Raw genomic sequence first — 23589 nt, 5'->3', positions numbered from 1 at the left:
GGGGAAAAAAAAAAAAATCACACAGGAGGGAAAGAGCTACATCCTATGATTTATAATTTCTTTGTATTTCACTTCTTCTGAATTTCTATGGAAATCTATACACTGACTTGATTTAAAAGGTTTATGCAAAAATATTAATGAGGTCAATTTTGATAAACTGAATTTTTAAGATAAAAGGATAAAATATTTTTCTTATGTTAACAAGGAAACTGAATTAGGATAAAGTGAGAGATTAAAGCTTCCATATTATTTTTTTAAAAGGATAAACAATAACAACTTCTGGTGAGGATGTGTTAAAAATGGAACCTTCATACACTGCTGGTGGGAATGTAAAATGGTGCACCCACTGTGGAAATAGCCTGGCAGCTCATCAAAAAGTTAAACATAGTTATCATATGAACCAGCAATTCCAATCCTAGGTATATACAGAAGAGAAGTGAAAAATATATCCACACAAAAAATTGCATACAAATATTCACAGCACCATTATTCACAATAGCCAAAGAGTGGAAATAGCCCAAATATCCATCAACCGGTGAATGGATAAACAAAATGTGGTGTATCCACACAGTGGAAAGTTATTCAGCCATAAAAGGAATATTCATGCTACAACATGGGGCAACGTAAAAAACATACTACATGAAAGAAGCCCGTCACAAAAGGCCACCTGTTATATGATTGCAATTATACGTCAAGAATAGGCAAATCCATACAGACAGAAAGTAGATTAGTGGCTGTCAGGGGCTGGGAGGACGGAGAAATAGGGAGTGACAACTAATTGTACAGGGTTTCTTTTGGGGGTGATGAAAATGTTTCGAAATTAGATAGTGGTGATAGTTGCACAACTTTGTGATTATACTAAAAACTACTGAATTCTTCACTTTCAAAAGGTGAATTTTATGGTCAGTAATATCTGAATTAAAGAAAAACACCTCATGGCTCCACCATGCCACACCAGCCATCCAATACGAATAAAACAGTTCAACAGATCCAGAAAAAGACACCTTGCAGGAAGACATTTTTGCACCCTACAACGCCATCCTCAAAGCTAACATTAGTAATACTTAATGCTGACCAACTTCTCTGTAGCTTACATGCATCACTTTACTTAATTTTCACCACTACCGTGAGGTAAGTATAATTCTTATCTCTATTTTACGCTGAGGAAACAGAGATTAAGTAACTTGCCCAAGGTCAGTCACATAGCTAGGTATCTACAGAGCCAGGAGTTGAACTCAGGTGTTAACTCCATTGCTCAAGTTCTTCATCACCTCAAAGGGTAAAGATATATTCTGAGGCCATACATGGTCTTTATAATATGTTGATTATCTTAAATCTGTTTTAAAAAACCTTTTTCTTGGTACACTGAGTTTCTCACACTTGCTGAGTAGTCAAGAAAAGCATGACTGAGAGCTTGTGTCACTAAAGAGCACAGTCATGCCGTGTCCTATTAGGAAACTAGAGACTCACCCACCAAGGGACAAGATTTTAACTATTTTCAATTGTTTCATATGCCTCAGCACACAGTTTTGCTATCTTTTAATTAGTCCCAAACTTATTGTCAGTATCAAGTCCAGTTTTAAACAAGCTCCACGTATCTTGACCTAGTTAGCCATAGACATGACTTATAAGTCAAGTATTTTAATTTTTGAAACTAAGGACTATGGAAAGAAAATTAGCACTGGTCCTTTCTATTCATACATTTCCACGTTCTGGGAGATGCAAATAGTTTGAGGACCCTTGAGTGAACTGGAAATTTTTTCCCATTAAATTATATCTCATAATCATATGAGGTCCCAGAGTTGCCATGAGTTCTACATAGTTCTCAGGACTAGGGATAAACTGGGACCAATCTAGAATACTCAGAGCCCCTAAAAAGAGGTACAGCGTTGGGAAAGAAAAACAAGGATCTACTGACAATCAATTTGCCACTCATGGCATAAGTACTTCACATGTGCCAGTTCATTTAATATTTATAACCTGTCCAACATAAATTGGTTATTCTCATTTTATAGAGGAAAAGGCTCCAGAAACTAGGCAAGTTTGCCCAAGAGCAAACAGCTTGTAAACTGGCAGAAGTAGGATTCAAACTCAGGTCTCTTCTGCATTTTCTACTACACCTGCCTCTGTTTCACGGACAGACATCCACAAAGAGTTCTGAAAGAGGATGGCACTGACCTCAGGAAATTTTGCAACATTCAAAGACTACCAGAATCTAAAGGGCAGAATGTGTCAGAGTTTCAATCAGCTCGAGCCAAATAGTCCATAAATTTGCTGGTCTTGGCTCCTGCTAATATTAAAAAAGCTACTACACTTCTCTCTAGATTACAAAGACCTCAAATACTCACCTACCCCATAATTTTTATTGTTTCAATGAAATAGCATATGATGACCACTGAATAACTTTGAAACATTTTAACAGATTTCACTTAAACATGTAAAATGGATTTGAGGAATTAAATTCCTACACTAAAGTGAAAATTACCATCACACACAGAAAATTGGAAAATATGCTAAAACCAAAAGCTGTCTGATAAAGTATGTTTTTCATCTACTGATTACCTCTCTGCAGCACTAGCTATGTGAAAAATGTGCTCATCTTCATTCTGTAACCGTTCTTTTCTCCTTCTTTCAATGTCATGTCGTAGGTCATTTGGATCTATTATTTTGACCAGAGTCTGAGGAATTTTGACAGAAGACAAACCATTCACATTACTGTTAGTTGCACAAAGACCATATCGAACAAGAACCTTAAGTAAAAGTCCTAAATAAGTTACCTTGTACTCATCTTGCTCATGCTAGTGTAAACTGATAAAAATATTTTGAGACACAATTGACAATACAGAGTCAGAAAAGTTCATAAGACTGAACCAAGAATCCCACTTCTGGGACTCTATACCAAAGAAACGTCTATCTACCCAAGTATATTCAAAATATTATATTTTAAAAGTAACCATAAAATGAAAGTAACTTAAGTGTGAAAAAAAATTTAAAGGAGAAGGGAAGAATAATTTTATGGTAAATTTAAGTCATAGGAGTAATGTACAAGCATTTAAGTTATGACAATGTAGACTATGTGGAAGTAACCATGGAAAAACACTTACTGAAAAGTTAATTAAAACTTACAAAGCCTCAATTATAAAAAGGTCATTGGGAGTTCAGAGATTTTACATAAAAGGAATGTTACTATAGTTTAAGTAAAAAGATAAAGCATCCAAAACTACATGTACTGTGGTAGTGTATGTTAAAGTGCTAGACATAAGACTGCAAGGAAAGATGATCAAATAAGAGTTTGTCTTAAGTGGTTGAATTAGGGGTGATTTTTTTTAAATCCTCAAATTTCCTATAAGTTTATTATAGTACTTTGATGAGCAGAAATTTTCTGAAAGTATCATTTATTCAACAAACTAACCTATCTCCATAAGTACAATAAAACTGTAACCATTCACAAGTGAAAATATTATTTATATATTCTATCACAAATGTATTAAAATCTCTCCTCTATAAAAACTCTTCACTCGCAATGAATAAATTAGCAGTTCTTTTAGAACTTGATATATTTCTTCTAAAACAAGAGCCAGTTTTCTTCCCCCTGGGCTAGTTAAGATAGTTTTTCTAATTAGCAAAGAAATGGCGGGGAGGGAGGTGGTATGGGTGGGAACAATTAAAAAAATTCAGGGGCTTCCCTGGTGGCGCAGTGGTTGAGAGTCCGCCTGCCGGTGCAGGGGACGCGGGTTCAGTGCCCCGGTCCGGGAAGATCCCACGTGCCGTGGAGCGGCTAGGCCCGTGAGCCATGCCCGCTGAGCCTGCGCGTCCGGAGCCTGTGCCCCGCAATGGGAGAGGCCACAACAGTGAGAGGCCCGCGTAAAAATTCAGTATTATTTCCATTATTTTTCTAGTTCATATTCCATAGAATGTTTCACACAATCTTCAGTAAACAGAAGAGCAGTGTCAAATGAAACTAAGTTCCTTTGCATTCATTCTACATACAACTTAAAAATATATCCCACATGACTGCTTTGGAAAAAACAGGTATCAAACATACTTTCTGCAAGCTTTACAGTGTGAAGTTCTGGAATGAACATTAAACACTATAATTTTATGTCAATTTTACAAAGCTGTTACCCTTAGGGATTGTCTCTCTTAGGGCATATTTTTGTCTTTTGCCAGTGTTCTCTCTGCAATCTTTTGATAACTAGAGTCACTTGGAGAGCTTTGTAAATTTCAGATTCCTGCGTCTCAATCATTCTTCCTCAACCACTTTAACTACCTTTTTTACTCCCAATGACCAGTTCCGTTTCCCATTAGTATACCAACAATAAGATAATCTCTCATCAAAAATTATATTCACTTACCTGTTCTGAATCATATACCATAGTTTGTTTACTCTGAAGCTCGGCCAAAGACATATCTATTCTCCTAAAATAATAAAGGCATATTACAATTAAATAATTATGTTATACACTGAAATCTTGATTCCATTATTACAGAATGGATTTTGAAATAACGCTGGTGTGTCTTGGAGGAAGAAAAAGAAATCTGCTACCAGGTAGTTTTTCACCTATATGGCAGTCTCCCAGGACATACATATCCTGTAAACAACATCACAGTGACGCCTCAGTGGTTCTCAAATCACTAGTCTGCGTAACCTTAAACTTGGCTCCGGTGATCTACCGCATTCTAACATTGATTCAACACAGCTCACAAGACAGGGCGCACCACCTGTTTGGACAGGTGCCAGCAGAAGAAGACAGGTTTTCATCCGGCTGCCCTCAGAACAGCCATTTCTGACCACATGAAGCAACCCATGATTTCAATGGCTCGACAACTGTCTTTCATCTTCCAGTGATAACTTCAGTAGGCAATTACTATAGACACAGCAGAATCAAAGTTAGGTAGGTAAATATTTTCAAAGTCCTACACATTTAAACAATGCTAGTCATGGCTTCAATATAACCTAGTCTATCAAACTGCACTGGCCCAGTACCTGCTTGGGTTAGTCCTGTTTTTAGGCAGGAAATGCAGTTCTAGAGTCTACAACAAGCCCAGGAGGCAGGCAGCACCTTCCCACAATCTGTTCTGAGGCTCATTCCCATGAGTTAAATGGGCATACAATAATCACTCATTACCTGTGAATTTCTGGATCTGAGTTCAATTTAAATTCATTTACATCTGCAGCTTGTGTAACTTGCATTTTTGAGAAACGCTCATGTAGAGTAATTCCAAGTGATGGAAAATAATCTGCTGCAAAAGGGAAAAAAAAGTTTTATCCCAATGTAAAACTGATTCCACTTAAAAGATTATATATAATAAGCACAGGAAGAAGGGACTATTAAAAAACATCCAACCTGTTTTCTCTTGAAAACATATGGGACCTAAGCTTATTCCACAGACTGATTTGTAGTGCTCACACGCTTTCCCAAGCCCAAGCAACAGTAAACGGATTTATGAACCCAAAGATTCTGTTCCTATTTGACATGTCTGCTTACTTGCCAGGGGGAAAAGACAGTGGCTCTCTCAAAGAGAGGACAGGACCTTTCTTCTCCTAGGTAAGATCTCCCTACATTTGGGAAGTAAAGCTGGTATACAGCTCTACTCTTCACCTAGAGTAAAAAATAACTCCAAAAACAACCCTGAAACATCAAAACAATTCTGAACAAATGTTAAATGTTATGTTTACATATCACAGAAGGCCTCCTAATGCCATTTTACTTTAACATTAACTGAAGTTCATGAAGACATTCTGAAAGCGGCTATGCTACAAGCTTTTAACAGAATAAAGAGAAAGATAATACACTTGACCCATGAGAATGCTAAAGCAATCCTTTTCCCTAACTTACTGTTCCGGGACGATCTCCTGAATTTTTCTACAATACCAGCTCCCTGTCTGCCAAGAATCACACTTCTTTTGGGTAAGAGGGGCTGGAATTGAGAAGGTTAACCGTTTCAAACTGCACGCTTTAAAGTAAATATGTGCCTTAGTTTGAGGGCTGCAAAGAAAATAATTCATTTGCAAAATATGTTTTATGAAGGTAAAAAAGATTAACACAATTATCTAGTAAGAAATATAAAATTATAAATTTTGAAATTCTCGAAAGACCCCAGTTTATAATACCCACAACTGCCTTATTTATGCAGCATCAATAAGGAAAGTTGTTTTACATGACTAAATTATCCAATTAATGGAAACTGGCCAGAAGCAAAAGCAAAACACAACAGCTCAATGTAAACCTTTGAAGTATTTATTATGCAATGTCCTGATGTCATCATGTATAACAAATCAAACTGGAATCTTCTATTGATCGCTTAGCATCAATCACCCTTATGGCACAAAGTCCCAGTAATGCCCTCAGGGGCTTTAAGAATACGACCAAATGACCTATACTTCCAGATTTCTTGAGTTTCTTGAGTTTCATGTCTGGTTTTTGTTATTTCCTCCTTCCTATTCAGTTATCAGTTATTGTTTCTTTCTGCTCTCAGTACACCTGTCTTTTGCAGTAGCCAACCTCTTCCTTTATAACTTTCAATTTGTAATCTGCTATGAGTTGAAGCATCAAGTTATTGGAACTACATATAAAGAACAACTAGGCTTAAATTAATACGTGCTACTCTCTTCACCAGATTTCCTAATTAATGATCTAGCTTATAATGAAATATTAATTACTACTACAATATCACAGATATTTACCTATGTCTCGTGAAAAGTCAGTGCATTATTTTTGTGTTATCCCTAATGTATGTGTGAAATATACCAACCTTTAACTTGATGGATTATAGTTATGATTTCCTGAGCAAATTCTCCTGTAGGTTTGTTTTCAGTATTCTGAGTTGAGTCAAGATGTTCAAACACTGGATGAAAGTTTTCACTTTTCCTGCCAACAGCAACCAAATCATGTGACATCTGTCTCTCTGTGGAATAGCTAGAAGCAACCCTAGAATAATTTGTAAATGTTTAACTAAATTTGAGACTATTTTACTGAGAAAATAACTTTAAAAGTTAATCAAGATAGCTATAAAACTAAAAAGATGTTTATCTTTTCTTATAATTAAGGCAGTAAATTGTATGCCATAAAACATGTACAATAATGAGTAGGAGAAAATAGCTATAGGTACACGGTTTTGAGTTCTCCTTTTCAAATCAGAGATCATTAAATATTTGCCACTTTAATAATAAAATCCTCAAAGTTCTAAGCTAAACAATTTTTACTTCAAAAAATACAGCAAGGCATTGAAGACACTCAATATGCAAAAAGTAATCATTATTATCTACTCCCAAATGTCCATAAAATTGTAAAGCCAGCAAGCTTACACTATCTTGAAATACTACCATACTTTAAAAGCTGATATCAAACATAATAACGTCTCTGACTTCATAGAAGTCCTTAAAACTCCATGTCAGTAATGAGAAGCTGAGAATAGTATTTTGAAATCAAATTCTGTTGAGATTAATTTAATCACTTACAAAGTCTCACTGAACTCTCAGAAAATAGTCTTAGTTGTTATCACAGTTATGATCATTAGGAGCAATGACAGTGTTTACCCTAAATATATCCTTAAAGAAATGCTACCATTTATTATGTAACCCCAACCATCTTACCATTTTAATGCTTTCTGAACCTTTACAACTTTCATTAAGAGCTTTCCTGACCTTTAAGTACCATTATAAAGCCATGATTATGACATATAACTAAAAATTATTCATGCCAAACAAAGGGGCTCAGAGCTTACAAACATTATCTCATTTAATCTTTTCAGTAGCTCTATGGGGAGGTGTCATGATATCGAGACAATGGATGTCTTGGTTGTTTTGCTTTTCATCCCAGAGGTTAAGCATTCCTATGAACATAATCCTTCCAAATGTCTTAGCGGGAAAGTTTACTTTATTCCAATAATGCTACTCCTGCTTAAAACTACTCATATTCTTCATCTGGAGGCAGTTTATGCGTCACAGAAGAAAATGCCTCATTATTTATATTTATTCCTCATTTTGGACCCAAAATGGCATTAACCAGCTTATACCCATCTTACTCCTCTGCATTTAACTCTGAATAGCTTTTGGCTCTTCCCGAAAAACAAGTTTCAGGAGTTGACGTGTGAGCTAGGCTTTGAAGGTTGGTGTGTTTTAGACATGTGGAGATGAGATGAAAGACATTTTACGTTTATAGGTTAACAAAGGCAGAAAACACACCTAGGAACTTTGAGCTGTGTGATCTGAGCAGTCTGGGGAAAGGAAATAGAAGGGCAGGAGGTGTGAAGGTTAAGACGCCACACTGCCAGCCTGATGTGACAGGATTAGCTGATGGGAGAGGGTGGGAGGCTCAGTTCTGGCCGCCAGAGGACTGCCTTCTATCAGGTGTCTTGGAAGGGTGTTGCGGTGGTTGACAAGGCCAGTTTCGGGGACTTTTGTGAAAAAAGTAATGAGATGCTGAATTAAGGGAGTGTCAGTCTCCCTAATCCTTTTACCTCAACTCCAAAAATTCTACATGTGTTCTTAGGAAGACATGAGCAAACTAATGACTCGGAAAGTGCTTTGTGATAGTTATTAGCTGGAAGAAAACCGAGAAAGGAAAACTTTACATGTGTCATACAGATTTTGTTATCTATTATAAGCTTCCAGAGGGCAGGGGATTATCCATTAGTTTTGGTGGTTGGGTTTTTGTTACTGTTGTTTTGCCAGGCAGTTGGTTTTGTGGATGGATCTTAATGTGTAGAAGAGGAAATTAAGGTTTAATGTAGCTTTTTAATGTTTTCTTAGTTATTATGCACAACACTCAAGTGAATGTCAGGGGAAATATCCTTAAACAGAGAAGGAAAACCGGGGTGGAGTGGTGGGAGGGAACAGAGAACCTGGAAGATTTAATCAGACCGGAAGTAGAGGTAGTATTAGAATACAGGTGTTGGCTATATTTTAATTTTTAAAACTGTCTAAAATGCATCTCAAATGAGAACATCTGATCTTTTCAGCTTAACTATTGTATTGGGGGTATTTCGTGAAATTGTTAACTTGTTGATCAGTAATGTCATGGGAAATATAAAAAGGAAAATATGAACAAAGAGGTGATTAAATTTATAAATGGAAATACCTAGAACATTTTGCATTCTAAAGTTTCTAGAAACTTTTCCTTATAGCAAAAGTATAATAATTATTTTTAAAAGACTAAATTTCAGGTTATACTATTTTCATGTGTATTTTCTCAAAGGATGATCACTGATATTTTTTTATTAAAAATATTGTTGTGGGGTGTCTCTAGAGTACATTTTTTAACTGATAACAAGTTTAAACACTAAAATTTCAGGAATTAAGTGTAGCTACAGAGTATACCACAGCACTCCTATGAACTGAGAGTTGGACTTGGAGTGGGGATGAGAGTTAGGCCAGTAATAAAAAATTACAAGTAAATTTTACTAATTATCTGGTGAAAAATTAGAAGCCTTTATCAGCTGGTTTCGTCTTGGGAGAAACTGAGACTGCAATAAAAACCATTATCAACTGATTTCCCCTTATAGATAGATCATTTTTATAGTTCCATTTAAACATCTTATTTTTCTCCTGTAAAAAAAAATTTAAAGCTGTTTTTTGGGTATGGAACACGCTTTTTGTACCATTAAACCCCTTTAAACAGAGAGCATTTGTAATTCTTTTGTTAGTGGAGGTTGTTACAGGGCCATTCTAGCTTCTAGCATTCTAGCTTCTAGACATTTCACTAAATGTCTCTTACTAGTTATCAGATACACAGTGAGAAGCTTGGAGCAAATTAGGAGGAGAGAAAGGATATGGGCCTTCTAATGAAAGTCTTTCTGATGAGTCAAGGAAACCACATCAGTGGCATCAACCTGCGGCATAATCACTCGTCCATGTTTCTGCCTTGGCAGGGAGTCGTCTCGACAGCGCTGGTTTGAGAGCAGGGAGCGTGAAAAGTCAGATGGAAGCTTTTCCTCTGAGAAGTTAAAAATAGGCACTCAAAACCATCTTGTTAGAGGAGTTTAATTTTTTAAAGAATATCTGTAAGCCCCTCATAACCTTGGAGCGGTTTTGGATATATGGCTGTTAGTGATGTAAATAAATAAGTAAATACATACACGTGTACACCCACACCCCAAAATGTATCCATCTGATTGATTTTTGTTATATGAAGAGGTATTATTTTTTTCTGGTGGTGCTGCTATTATTTAAGACATATCTCAGGGCTCTCTTTTGGATTTATCTTCAGAGCCTGAAACATCATCATGAAGAACCCTAGCAACCGTAAATCTCAATTCTTTGGATGGTGGAGTCGCACACCACCTCACACATTCACTCCACTGTGCCGTGGTATTACCAACGTCATCCCATGGTCTATAAGACCAGAGGAGAAGAAACCTAATCCTATGTGGATCCATAGTCCCAGGGCACCCTAACAGACTGTCTCACAGGGTAGGTCCTCAAAAAATACCCGCTGAAGGAATACATGATAAAATGGAAAATGACTTGGACAATATGAAGTGGTGAGTTTCAGCTAAAAAGATGACAGACTTAAAATTGTGAGGCCAATTTAATTTTGTTTTTTAACTTTCTTAGCTTACTTCAAAATTTTTTACTTAGTTTAGACCAATTTAAATTTAAAAATTTTCATTTTTTATAACAGAAAATCTCAAATATATACAAAAGTTCAGAGGATCCTATGATGAACCTGTCAAGCCAGCTTCAATAGTTATCAACATATGACCAATTGAAGCAGACTCGCAGAGCCAGGAAGAACTACCAGTTAATTTGGGCCCCAAAGTCACTGCCAGGTGACCTGCCCAATGTCACAGAGCTGCTCAGTGACCCACTGGAAGACAAAAACCTATGCATCCCAACATCAAACAGAATGTTTATCTCCCTATACTAGGACCCCTAAGAGACACTAAGAGAAGTTAGGGTGAAACATAGGAATGAAAGGGAACCTTCTCTCAATTAATTTCTGATTTTAGAAAATGTATATGAGAAATATTAGGGGGAAAAAACACTTAGTTTTTTTGTGATACATAACAGCAAGGTAGCAGGTATGTGTATCACAAAAATATCTCCACCCACAGCTTATTTTGCCTCCAGCCAAATGCCCATCAAAGGTAAACTTGTGTGATTAGGCTACCTTCCTTCAGTGCTCGCTGTGGTTTTTCACTCTTCTGCAGCCTAGGCAGCAGCTGTTTCCTCAGAGCATGTGGGCTTCAGTGTCTTCTGGGGCTCATCACCCGCCTCATCCCCCTTTCAGTATGGGGAAAGACCGGGTGGGGGGTAGGGAGGCCCTCTCTATATCTCTTCAGTGAGAAATAAAGGATTAAATGCAAATGTGGCTGAGGCACTCAGTCTAACATCAACTTCACTAGCCAACCTTCTCATCCTAGATGAGAAGTCAAAGGAGCCTCGGTCCAGGTCCACCTGCCCCAGCTTACCCTTCTCCGGAGACTGGCAGGCTCTCCTCCTCCCTCTCACCTCCTTCCTAGCCTGACCAAGGTTCAGTCTCTCACCTACTCCACCCAACATTAATCCAAAACTCCCTTCACCTGCCCCAAGACTTCCAGATGTATACAACAGTGAGTGTTTGGGGTTCATAACAACCTTAGTACAGATTTTCATATTGTGACTCCCTAACTTCATTCTGAAATATATAATTATGACTCTTGTGTAACTTCTACTCTGATAACGCAGTTTCTGACAAAGTAGGTCACAAGAATATCGGCTTTGTGTCTACCCACTGCTATTCTAGATACAAATTAGAATCTAGAAAAATCACTAGGTGATAAACGTACGTTTTCAACTGCATTAATAACTGGAAGAATATATATCAATACCTGACCAAAGCTAAGAAAGTAAACAAATGCATAAAATGAACCATCTTAGTCTTTCCAAAAAAGTGCATAAACCTCTCTAGATTTTAACCAACAAATAACCTCTCTGCACTCTATGATTATTTTAATCTTGTTAAGCAGAGGAAAACCTAATTTATGTTAGCAGTTGAGAACATGGCTCTATTGAGGGTATTAACTACCTTTGTTTTATGGACACTTCATCAGTCCACACATAACTAAATCCAACCCCACAAAATTCTTCCACAACTCATTCATCAATTAATGATTATAATCAGAGAGAAAGATTTTTGTTGACTATGATGCATTGCCATACTGAAAAGGTGCATATATTCATTAAATTATTTATTCTTCAAGTCTCTGAATAGAAAGGACTTACAGTGAAGCTCTTTATTACACAAGCCGTTCTACAGGTCCTTGACAGGTAATTCAAACAGGTACTGACAGGCCCCACTAATGGGTCATGAAATTCATAAAAGGACAGTTTATAAATGTATGTATTTATTTATTTGTTTACTTATTTATTTTTCTGTGGTACGCGGGCCTCTCACTGCTGTGGCCTCTCCCATTGCGGAGCACAGGCTCCGGACGCGCAGGCTCAGCGACCATGGCTCGTGGGCCCAGCCGCTCCGCGGCATGTGGGATCTTCCCAGACCGGGGCACAGACCCGTGTCCCCTGCATCGGCAGGCAGACTCTCAACCACTGTGCCACCAGGGAAGCCCCAGTTTATAAATTTAAAACAAAAGTTACAGCAGCCTCAATTTTAGGAAGCTCATTTTGGTGACACATTATGAAGATCAAGCTTCTATTTCTCAATATCAAATTATAAAATTAACAGTGTTTAGCATCTCTAATGAGATCTACTAAAATAAAATCCTTCAAAATTGGTACTTCTAGCATTCTTTAAAAATGTTACAGCCAATTTATTAATTCTAATTTAAGTATAAAACACTTTATTAAATATTGAAAAATTCAAGATTTTTATTTTTACTTAAATTTTTTTACTTTTATTTAAAAATTCAAGATTTTTGTGATTTGATTGTATGTAATTTTACCTCAAAAGGAAAAAAACTGTAAATATTAAATACTGAAATATTTAAAGGGGAATGTACTCATATCTGCATTTCACTTTGAAATGCAGCAAAAAAATAAGATGGAATGATAGATGAACAGATATGTGATTACAGAAGTAGAGTAAAATGTTAACTGTAGACTCTAGGTGGTGGGTATATAGGTATTGACTGTACAATTCTTTCAACTTTTCTGTATGTTTGAACATTTTCATAATATAATGTTGGAAAGAAAAAAAGCTTAAGGTAACATCCTTAAACTTGATGCTTACAGCAGCTTTTGTGCTCTTAAGACTAAGAACTAGTAGGAAATATAATAGCACAAAATGACTTAAGACATATTATATGAAATAGAATACAAAATTATTAATACAACATTATGACAACCAGGTATACATAGAAAAACAACAAAAGGAGCTGTAGGGCTTCCCTGGTGGCACAGTGGTTGAGAGTCCGCCTGCCGATGCAGGGGACACGGGTTCGTGCCCCGGTCCGGGAAGATCCCACATGCCGTTGAGTGGCTGGGCCCGTGAGCCATGGTCGCTGAGCCTGCACGTCCGGAGCCTGTGCTCCGCAACGGGAGAGGCCACAACAGTGAGAGGCCCGCGTACCGCAAAAAAAAAAGGAGCTGTACTAAAATATTAATAAAATTGTCCTAGGATAGTAGGATTATGGGTGATTTCCCCCGTCCTTCTATTTGTCCGACTTTCTGTAATAGAATCATATTTGTAAATTCTTTCTGTGTACATATAAATATACATATGTATATTTTAAAATATTTGTTGCAAGTACAATGAATGTAAGAAAAATATCAGGGAGGGGGACTGCCATATCTAACTTTAAGGAAAGAAGCAAAATATATTCTGTTTAAAAAAAAAGACTGTGGGTTTACCTCCCTCACCATCACATTTTGTTCCCTCTAGTTTTTGATTCAAATACAGATATGAGTCAATGGTGAACATAAATACACCAAATCAACATGGTCCTTCACTTTTTAATTCACATACTGGTAGTGTATTAAGGTAACAAAAAGACTTAGCTGACACATCCAAGTGTCAGTGCCTTACTATTCTCAGAATCCATAAAGAGGTAATATTCATAATAGAAAAAAGCATACAATCCACTGCAGGAGAATATAACTTATTACAAAAGTAGTCATTTTTGTTAAACAATCAAGAGCTAAACCAAATGTCTTATAAATAGGCCTCTTTCTAGACTCTAGCCTAATTTCCTCTACCTCGGAGAAGCTAGTCGGTTGAGCACCACTTCTTTTGAGACGGCAGCAAGAACCACATTAAGTCGTCCACCTCCTTGAGTCACAAGGGGACATGTGAATTTGAGCCCCAGGCACGGACTTACATAAGTCACTTCATCTCTCACTGCCTCAACCTCTTCCTCTATAAAACCAGGGTCTGCTAAGGTCCCTTCCAGGTCAAAAATTCTCTGAATTTCAGGCAACAGGCTCTGAGAAACTAAGCAAGGAACAGGTCTCCTTGAGCACCACCACCCAGCCTACCCGTGGATATAGAAAATCTGGCAGCATAAAAACATGTAAATTCATGAAGAGGAACAACTCCATAGAATGCCCTTCACCCAAAAAGCATCTTGAGATACAAACGTGGAAACGAACAGACATGATGTCACCCCATGTTACTAATCATGGGATTCATCCCCATTAGAGGGCTTTTTTGAAAAATCCAGGCAATCCCCGCCCCCCAGCTCGAACTCTAAACACATCATTAATTCTATTTTCAAAGGTTCAAATAAAGGTGGCAGAAACAGTTATAGAAAAAAACAAAGGTAATACCTGGATGTTTTCTTCACATCTACTTTAACTGTAAGTGATTTCTTCCTAAGAACGGGAGATGAAGGTTTCGAGTCAGAAAGTTTTTTACTCTTATCAAGTCGGTTATGGGAAGAATTGCTCTCTTTTCTGCCAGCCCCTTCTTTCCTTATTTTGTCCTTCCGTTTGTCATTACAGGGTCTCAAACCAACGTCGCTTTTATCTGAATGAGTGCAGGTAGTGCAGTCTTTCTTAGATGGCTTAAAAGGCTCTTTGACTTGCCCACCTTCAGTCTCTCTCCCTCTTCCAGCATTAAAGCAATCGGACTCTCTATTTACAGGGCCTTTTTGAGAACCGAATTTTCTATCTTCCTCCTTACAGTACTTCTGAGTTCTTCCATCATAAAAGTCCTGGTCCCCATCTGAGGTCTTACGATGTTTGTGGCGATAGTCACAGGATACCTTGGCTGCTGAACTGGTCTCTGGGAATTCCCTCGGAGCGTATCGAAGAGTTTGGGGTCCGAGGTTCCACTGATCTTTCTTCTCTTGGTAAGAAGGGAGAAAATGCCTGGACTTCCACTGCGGGCTCCTGGGAGGCTCTCTGTTTTCATACCTCTCCACGTCTTGAGGTCTTTTTGATGTGTGTCCATATTTTCTGAAATCACGATCCTCAGGATACCTGTGTTGACATAAAGCAGTTTACACTTGCACTAGAGAGAAGTGAGAATTTATGTGTGTGGAATGTTGGGCAACATGGCTTTAAATGCAGAGCACAGTGGCAAGTTAACCTATAATCCCTGAAGCGAACTCACAGATGCACAAGGCACTTAGGAAAATAGCATCATTTTTTTTTTAATATTCTAGCCATCAACATGATTCACTCTAAAAATAAACACTTCACTACTACCAGTAGACCAAAACTACATTACAATACTTTTAATCTTTCTAGACAAAAGCTTTTCAAGGTGGTTATCTTCAACCACAAAGTAAAGAGACTTTTTTACTTGAGTCTTTATACCAAATTACCCAGGTTTAATTATCCTATACCTCGTCTGAAAAGAGCTCCTTTTCTCAAAATCTTCAGAGCCTCTTCTAAGTGACTGAGAATACTTTTCGTCTTGTATCCTCTGGTGCCTCAATTCATCTTCATGCCACTGTCCTTCGAATCTAAAAGAATCTGCTATTGACCTCAGAGGTGGTTTCCCTCCTTTTCCACTTCCTCTAACTCTGTGGTCATCAGGAAAATACCTTCCTTGCACTTTCTGGGGATAACAATTCCTCTGGTGCTCCTTGTAGAGTACACCTTCTGAGTATTTGGGCATATACTGAGGTCTTCTGTTACTATCATCCCCTCTTCCTGGTAAATATACTTGGGGAGGCTTATAAGTATAAAAATTTTCTAAAGAGTTTCTTCTTATGTTTGGGGAAGATGATCTATGTTCATAAGATCGGTAATGTAGAGTTTCACGAGAAGGAATCCTTGGTTTACTCTGTCCATGTTTCTCATTGTCCATTCTCCAAGTGACAGGTCTTTTTGGATCCTTCCTATATTCATAGCCATAATGCTCAGGTCTTTGCTTGTAGTGTTCAGAATTTCTAGGTACTGGTGATAAAGACCTATGTAAACAAATACAGAAAAGTTTAGTCCATTCAAAGACAATAGACTAAGTTTGTCTTAACATGACTTACCCGAATAAAACATTTGCTTCTCCCTGCTTCTTCCACTCAAATTAAATTCATCAATTTGCGATATGTGCATTCTAAATTGTTCACTTGGGAGTCTGATTATGCTTCTGCCCGATTCAACAAGCATACTCTTTTCATCTTAACTAATGTACCCCATGTGCATATCAAAATGAGCTGAGCACACCCATCCTGTTGGAGGAGGACCAGCTTAGGTATGCAGCAGGATCTATTTTGGAAGATTGCTGACAGCAAAGTTCTGGCAAAAGGGCCAGTCAACAAAAGCTTACATCAGGTTCAATGGTCAAGTAAGAAATAAGCAGAAGGAGGGCTAGATCCACACAAGTAAATATGTAGGAGTCTCTGGAAAACTGAACATAACCTCTGAAATTAAATTAGATTCCAAGAGTTTATGATGCACAATAAATCCAAACTCAGACCCGAAACTGACCCCACAGTTTCCCCAATTGATTGTCTATTCTCTCTACTAAGTTTATATCAAGAAGCAAAAACTACATCCTTAAACAGTAAGTGGAGAGGGTGGGAGGAAGAGGGCCTTTGCCAATGAAGCAACTGACAAAGGATTAATCTCCAAAATTTATAAGCAGCTCATGCAGCTGTAAAGCAATTATACTCCAGTAAAGATGGAAAAAAAAAAAAAAGACATGCACCTCATGCTTAGTCCCTCCGTAAATACTACTAACATAAATAAGTTTTCTTTCCCAGACCTGTCCCCTTCCATATAAAATGAAAGGTGTGCTGTTGAACCAGAGATTGTAACTTTGGTGAATGTGTGCTTTAATGCAGCTATAATGCTCTCCAGGGACAGCACATCCTTTCTGTAACTACCTTCTCCAATACCTCAGCATTGCCAACATGGAGCCTTTCATTCCAATTGAGGAGGAAGGCTCCTAGGAGTATCTGGGGAAACAGCCTGAGTTACCCAGACTTCAGGTTAAGAGAGAGGAGTGACACTATCTGGAACACAACAAAGTTCAAATTGGCACCTGGGGACCTTTCCTCCCATCTGACCTGTCCAATCTTCCAATTTCCTCCCTGAGGGTTTAATGTCTTCTAACCAATGAGGCAGCTACCCTTGCAGCTTTTGTTATCGCCCCCTCTGCAGCAGCTGCCACGGAGTTGGAGTAACCAGGAGCAAAAGCCTTTCCTTTTGGTGACATGTGTGGGTCCTCCCTACGAGAAATGAGGCTGATTTATCTTCCTCACGTACATACTGGGATTTATACACTGGACTTGCCAATATCTCCCTTTAGAGTCACCAAGCTAGATGTACTGGCAAGTGCATTATTTAGCTGAAGTAGAAACTCCATCATCCAGCTGGCTGCACCTCTTCACAGGAAGAAGCAACTGGAGCCTCTGAGGACTTCCTGGAAGACTTCATCTCTTCCACTGCTAAGGAGAAAAGCTGGCAGCCAGAGGCTGAGGTCTTCCAGACTGATGAAAACCTCAATCTCTTACTTTAATCCTTACCTCACATGGAATACTGCTTTGATATTATATTTCATCTCAGGGTTCTATTGTACAGAGCCCCTTTCTTCTGAAGGAGATTGCTGGAATGGTGGCTATTATTTTTAGTTCTCCTAAAGGGACAAAAGAGACCCAAAGAGTCTGTTGGGAGACAATTCTCCTTGGATGTCTTGTGCTCTGCATGCGCCCTGAGCTTTTGTTCCAAGGCAAACTGCCTGGGAAGATGGGGATAGGGCTTCCCTAAGGGGCAGAGGGCCAATGTGCTTGCTGTCCAGGATAACAAGATAATGTCTCCTCCAAGGCAAAGGCTGGGCAGGGTTGCTTGCTGTCCCTAATGGGGCTCGGGTTCCTCAGCTATGTCAGCATCGCCCACCCTCAGGGGACTAGAGGTAAGGGGAGCACAGGAACATGAAGCTCAAGTCGCCTGCTGCATATGAGTAATAAAGGCCTTTGTCTCTGATCCAAAAGTGCCTTGTGACACACTAATGTGCTAGCTTGCAAGTCGGGTAAGATATCAGACCCTTTAAAGTTGGTGACAAAGAGTCCTGAGAAGGCATCCAGAAATCAGGCACTAAGCTTGGCAGGGTCTTTTGCGCCCCTTCACCAGAGCCTACCACAGAAGGGTGAAACAAAATGACCTCTGTGAGGCCCTCCATGTTCAAGCCATTTGCTTCTTTGCATTCCCTTTTCTTTCTGAAGTTCCTCCCCATTACAATTTGGTCTTCTGAACTACAAAATGAAAACTGTTGAAGAAATGATTGATTAGTCATTGGAGAACCATAATGAACAAGCATCATGACCAAGCCGTATTAACATGAAAAATCTTGATCTGTCTTTTGCGTATGTAATTGTGGTCCTCTTTAAAGTTCTAAAATGTACTAGTCACTTTCACAGCTCTGCACCTTTGCTCTTGTCATCCCCTTAACTGGAATACTTTTCTTCTCTCTTTCTGCATTTAAAAATTCTACCCATCATTGAGAATTCCCTGGCAGTCCAGTGGTTAGGACTCCGCACTCTCACTGCCCAGGTTCAGTTCCTGGTCGGGGAACTAGGAGTGCACAAGCTACACGATGAGGCCAAAAAAAAGAAAAAAAAAATTCTACCCATCATTGAGAATTCCCTGGCAGTCCAGTGGTTAGGACTCCGCACTCTCACTGCCCAGGTTCAGTTCCTGGTCGGGGAACTAAGAGTGCACAAGCTACACGATGAGGCCAAAAAAAAGAAAAAAAAAATTCTACCCATCCTTAAATCTCATCTCTTCTTTGAAGACTTTCTTGGTATCCCTCCTTCCCCTCCACAAAAGCAGAACTATTCCCTCCCTGTGGATCCAGAATACCTTGTCCCAGTCAGTAGTAGCACAACACTTTTCCTACAGTATCATAGTTGCCTATGGTGTCAATCTGCCCAGTCAGGCTGCGTGCTTGCTGAGGCCCTGTACACAAATTTGCCTTTGTAGCCCCAGAACCTGCCTATAGCAGGTATACAGTAAAAAATGGTTAAATTGTTCCAATCTAATTATATATACTATTGATACTACCAACAAGCAAAGAGGAGAGTTGATTTATAATTGAGTTGTTCAAAATTCTATTACTCTGCCATGAAGAAGAAGACATAGCAAACTCCCAATTTCTTCAAACATATTGATTATGAAAATAATTAAACTGAATATACACTGAAGAGTTCTAAACCGCTTACTGATGCAAAATGTATAACACTCTCAAAGGTGTTTCTCAGTCTTCCTTTCTGTGGCCATTGCATTTCTTTTATTATGGATTAATTCTAGCTGCCAGCCATAATTAAAGAAAGCTGTCAGGTCCTAGAGTCTAGAAATACAAGGTCAATCACTATAAAGCAGCTACTGTGGATAACCAAGTCCACGAGCTTATTAAAATAGGTTCTTAACAATACCGGTGAATTTGAAAGTCGAAGCACATCTCAAACCCATGCTTACGCTGCTAAACTAAGGACTGCTCACCTGTGCCTCCACCTGGGGGATCTAGAGCGTGACCGTGCCATCCTTTGACATGTGAGCCACTATCCACTTTTTACACTGCAAAGAAACACAATATTAGCAAGTTTGTAGAAAGGGCCTGCAACCCGCTCTAAAAACAGTAAACGCCACTGACAAAAAGTAATTTAAGCCCCCTGTGCCTCAGTTTCCTCATAGGACCCACCTTATTGGAATCTTGTAAGGATAATATGAATTAGATCAAGGGTCAGCAAGCTTCTTCTGTAAAGGGCCAGAGAGTAACTATTTTTGGTTTTGCAGGCCATATAAGGTCTCTATCACATTATCTTCTTCTTTTAAAAAAATGCTTAAAAAATATAAAAACCATTTGGGCCACAAAAAACAGGCCCCAAAGGGCCCCAAATGCGTTGTAGTTTCATGATCCCTGAGTTAAGTCATGAAAAGAGCTTAGAATATTGCCTGGCACACAGCAACTGATAAATAAGTGTTTCAAAAAGAGGAAAAACTTCCCCAGAACTCCTCTATCTGAGCACAACCACTACTACCCCTTCCCAACTTTTCGCTGTTGGTTATGTACATATAATCGCAGTTACGTTCATATAATCACAGTCAACATCTTTAGGAATACTTGATGATATATCCTACTTTTAAAACTGTCGGATAGTAAGAATTACAATGCCTAATAATCATACTCAATTGCCACCTAACTTCTATCAGATAAACATACCAAAACTTAATTAAGCATGATTAGACATTTAGTTTGCTTCTGATTTTTTGCTAAAACAAATAATGTCAAATAAGTAAATTTTAAAAGACATATAAACTTGATTTTTAAAATATTTTTCAGTCTTTAAAAGAAACTGATAGGTTTAGGAGCTGAATTAAAAAAATATGATTTGGGTATAAACTTTCATACTATTATTTACATTTCAGTAGTCTTCCTCGGTTTTGATACTATAATTATGTAGTGCCCAACTTACTGTCTCCAAACCCCTGATGGCTTTCAAAATTACTGCCATGGGCCCATGAATAATACATACAGCCACCATACACAGACTATAGAATGAATAAGTATATGTCTCATATATTAGAACCTCTATTTTGCAAATTTCTGAAGATACTATGGCCACTGCTAAAATATAAACGGCTTCTTGTCACTATGTAGTTTTTCCACTGACTGATACAAAAAGTACAACTATAACTATGTGGGCATTGGTTTGAAAAGGGAGTTCTCATAGTCAAACATTTGAAAACTACTATTATAATAAATTTCAGAAGGAAGTAATAGCATATAAGATCAAAGGACTTGAACTAGATCACTCACCATAAGTACATTCAATTCAATTCATTTAGTTACACACTGCTTCTTTCCAAAAAGAATGTGAGGCTAGGAAGAACAATTAGTTCAGATGTACTATGAAATTAAGACAGTAAAGGGGAAAGTGTTTTCTTAGTAACTAAAAATATATTATAAAGCAGAAACTAACACACCATTGTAAAGCAATTATACTCCAATAAAAACGTTAAAAAAAAAGTATTCATTTAACAAATGCTACTGAGAACCTATTATTTGCCAGGCACTGTTCTGGGGAGACAGCAGTGAAGAGAAACAGGCAAAAATTCCTGCCCTCCTGGAGCTTACATTCTACTGAGGGAACTTATAATTTAATTAAAGAAGCTTTGGGTATATACCTATTAAATTGAACAAATATAATAAACCCAAAGGTTGTGGGGGAGACACCAAATACTGTTGGTGATGATGAAAAAGTATATCTTTCTCAGAGGGTAATTTTTTTTATCCATTTTAGTTTTTGAAGAACACTTACTGAAATACAATTCACATACCGTACAACTCACCTATTTAAGTGTACAGTTCAATGTTTTTAGTATATTCACAGGGATGCATAACCATCACCACAATCTAATTTTGGAACATTTTCATCCCCTCTAAAAGAAACCCCATTAGCAGTCACTCCCCATTCCTCTCCTCCTTAGATTAGCCTCTGAGAACCACTAATCTACTTTCGGTTCCTATGTATTTACCTACTCTGTACCTTTCATATAACCGGAATCATACAAATATGTGATCCTTTGTGACTGGCTTCTATCCCTTAGCATAATGTTTTCAAGGGTTTTACCATGTATCAGCATTTCATCCTTTTTACGGCTGAATAATATTCCATTGTATGGGTACACCACATTTTGAGATTCACTGATCTCTCAATAGACATTTGGGTTGTTTCTATTTTTTTGGTTATTATGAATAATAATGCTATGAACATTTGTGTACAAGTTTTTGTGTAGACACAGTTTTTCGTCTCTCTTGGGTATAAACCTAGGAGTAGAAATGCTGGGTCATACAATAACTCTATGTTTTAACTTCTTGGGAGACTGCCAAACTTTTCCAAAGCAGCTACATCATTTTACATTCCCATCAGCAATGTATGAAGGTTCCAATTTTTCCACATCCCCAATAACATTTGTTATTGTCTGTCTCTTCGATTAGAGCTATCCTAGTGGGGGTGAAGTGGTTTCTCACCACAGTTTTGATTTGCATTTCCCTAATGATGGGTAACCTTGAAATATGTAAGAAATTATGAAACTAATCATGCCTACTTTCCTTTAAACTAATAATTTCAGTTTAAATGTATTATTCTAAGGTAATAATTTAAAAGAAAAAAGCAGCTATATATACTAAGATGTTTATATAAACTTCATTTATAATAGGAAAGAAAAAAATCCACCCAAACTAGTTATAACCCAAATGCCCAACAATCAGTAAAAGATTAAACAAATTTAAAATACATACGTCTAGTCACTCCCTACCTTTCTCCTAGCCTTACATATGTCTTTTCCTCCATATATCCTATTCGCCCACCACAGCAAACTACTTGCTTTTCCCTGATCAGGCTGTTCTGTTCATATCACATAGATGGCTTTGCCTCACTCTGCCTGACAAATCCCTATTCGTTCAGGACTGTTTGACCATAATCTCCCCTGAAATTCTTTCTTTAACTTTCTTTCTTTCCCCCTGAGTTTCTTTCTTCTTGGGAATTCTGAGTTTATTCTGCAATTATTTCAATACATTGTGATTATTTGTTTACATAATTGTATTCATTTCAACAGGCAAAAGACTCCAAACAGCACATTACAGAACAGAAAACTCAAATGACCTATGGACATCTGAGACGTTCAACCTCAATAGTAATTGAGGAAATACCAACTCAGATCATAACCATGCCACACCTGTCAGAATGACAAAAAACAAACAAACAAAAAGCCCTGAAGTTGCATATTCCAGAGTATTGGTGAGGCTGTGGAAATATGGGGACAAGATGGGGACTCTCATACACTGGTAAGCAGGTGAGTATACACATGTATAGCCACTTTGGAAGGGGCTGGCAGTACCAGTTAAACTTGAACACGCTCATATCCTACGACCCAGCAGTTCCACTCAGGGATAGACCTTAGAGTGGTGGTTCTCCAACTATACTGCATGGCAGAATTACCTGAAAGGCTGGTTACAACACACAATGCTGGGTTCTCTTCTGGGGTGGGCCCCACTTCTAGCAAGTCCCCAGGTGATGCGGATTCTGCTGGCCCCAGGACTATAAAACTACTGATTTAAAGAGAAAGGTGTAGGTCACTTGGGAGAAAATGTTTACAAGTGAGATTTACTGGTTACGTGAGGAAAAAAGTATTACTTAGAATATATTCCTCTGCTAATATTAAAATTATCTTTATTAAAATTCAAACTAGTAGATAGC

The 23589-nt window shown here is 38.0% G+C and overlaps 1 protein-coding gene across 16 annotated transcripts in view; it reads right to left on the bottom strand.

Annotated features, from left to right (window-relative positions):
- Window positions 1-23589, bottom strand: part of BCLAF3 (BCLAF1 and THRAP3 family member 3) — a 54172-nt gene that overhangs the window by 20563 nt on the left and 10020 nt on the right. For 4 of the 16 annotated variants that reach the window (XM_024739437.1, XM_024739448.1, XM_024739436.1 and 1 more), the window contains exons 3-10: window positions 23332-23441; window positions 19829-19903; window positions 15730-16299; window positions 14708-15361; window positions 6757-6932; window positions 5130-5244; window positions 4356-4419; window positions 2563-2678 (exon numbers count right to left, since the gene is read on the bottom strand). In XM_024739437.1, coding sequence (XP_024595205.1) covers window positions 2563-2678; window positions 4356-4419; window positions 5130-5244; window positions 6757-6932; window positions 14708-15361; window positions 15730-16299; window positions 19829-19869 — 1736 coding nt within the window. In that variant the 5' untranslated portion in view covers window positions 19870-19903; window positions 23332-23441. Of the gene's footprint in view, window positions 1-2562; window positions 2679-4355; window positions 4420-4722; window positions 5245-6756; window positions 6933-14707; window positions 15362-15729; window positions 16300-19828; window positions 19904-21146; window positions 21210-23331; window positions 23442-23589 lie in introns of those variants that run through there. The other 12 variants (XM_024739443.1, XM_024739442.1, XM_024739441.1 and 9 more) reach the window with 8 other exon arrangements.

Source organism: Neophocaena asiaeorientalis, unplaced genomic scaffold (assembly GCF_003031525.2).
Source record: "Neophocaena asiaeorientalis asiaeorientalis breed wild unplaced genomic scaffold, Neophocaena_asiaeorientalis_V1.1 scaffold194, whole genome shotgun sequence".
Taxonomy (NCBI): Eukaryota; Metazoa; Chordata; class Mammalia; order Artiodactyla; family Phocoenidae; genus Neophocaena; species Neophocaena asiaeorientalis.
The sequence above is the reverse complement of the archived record's forward strand: the minus strand, read 5'-3'. Positions and strand labels throughout refer to the sequence as shown.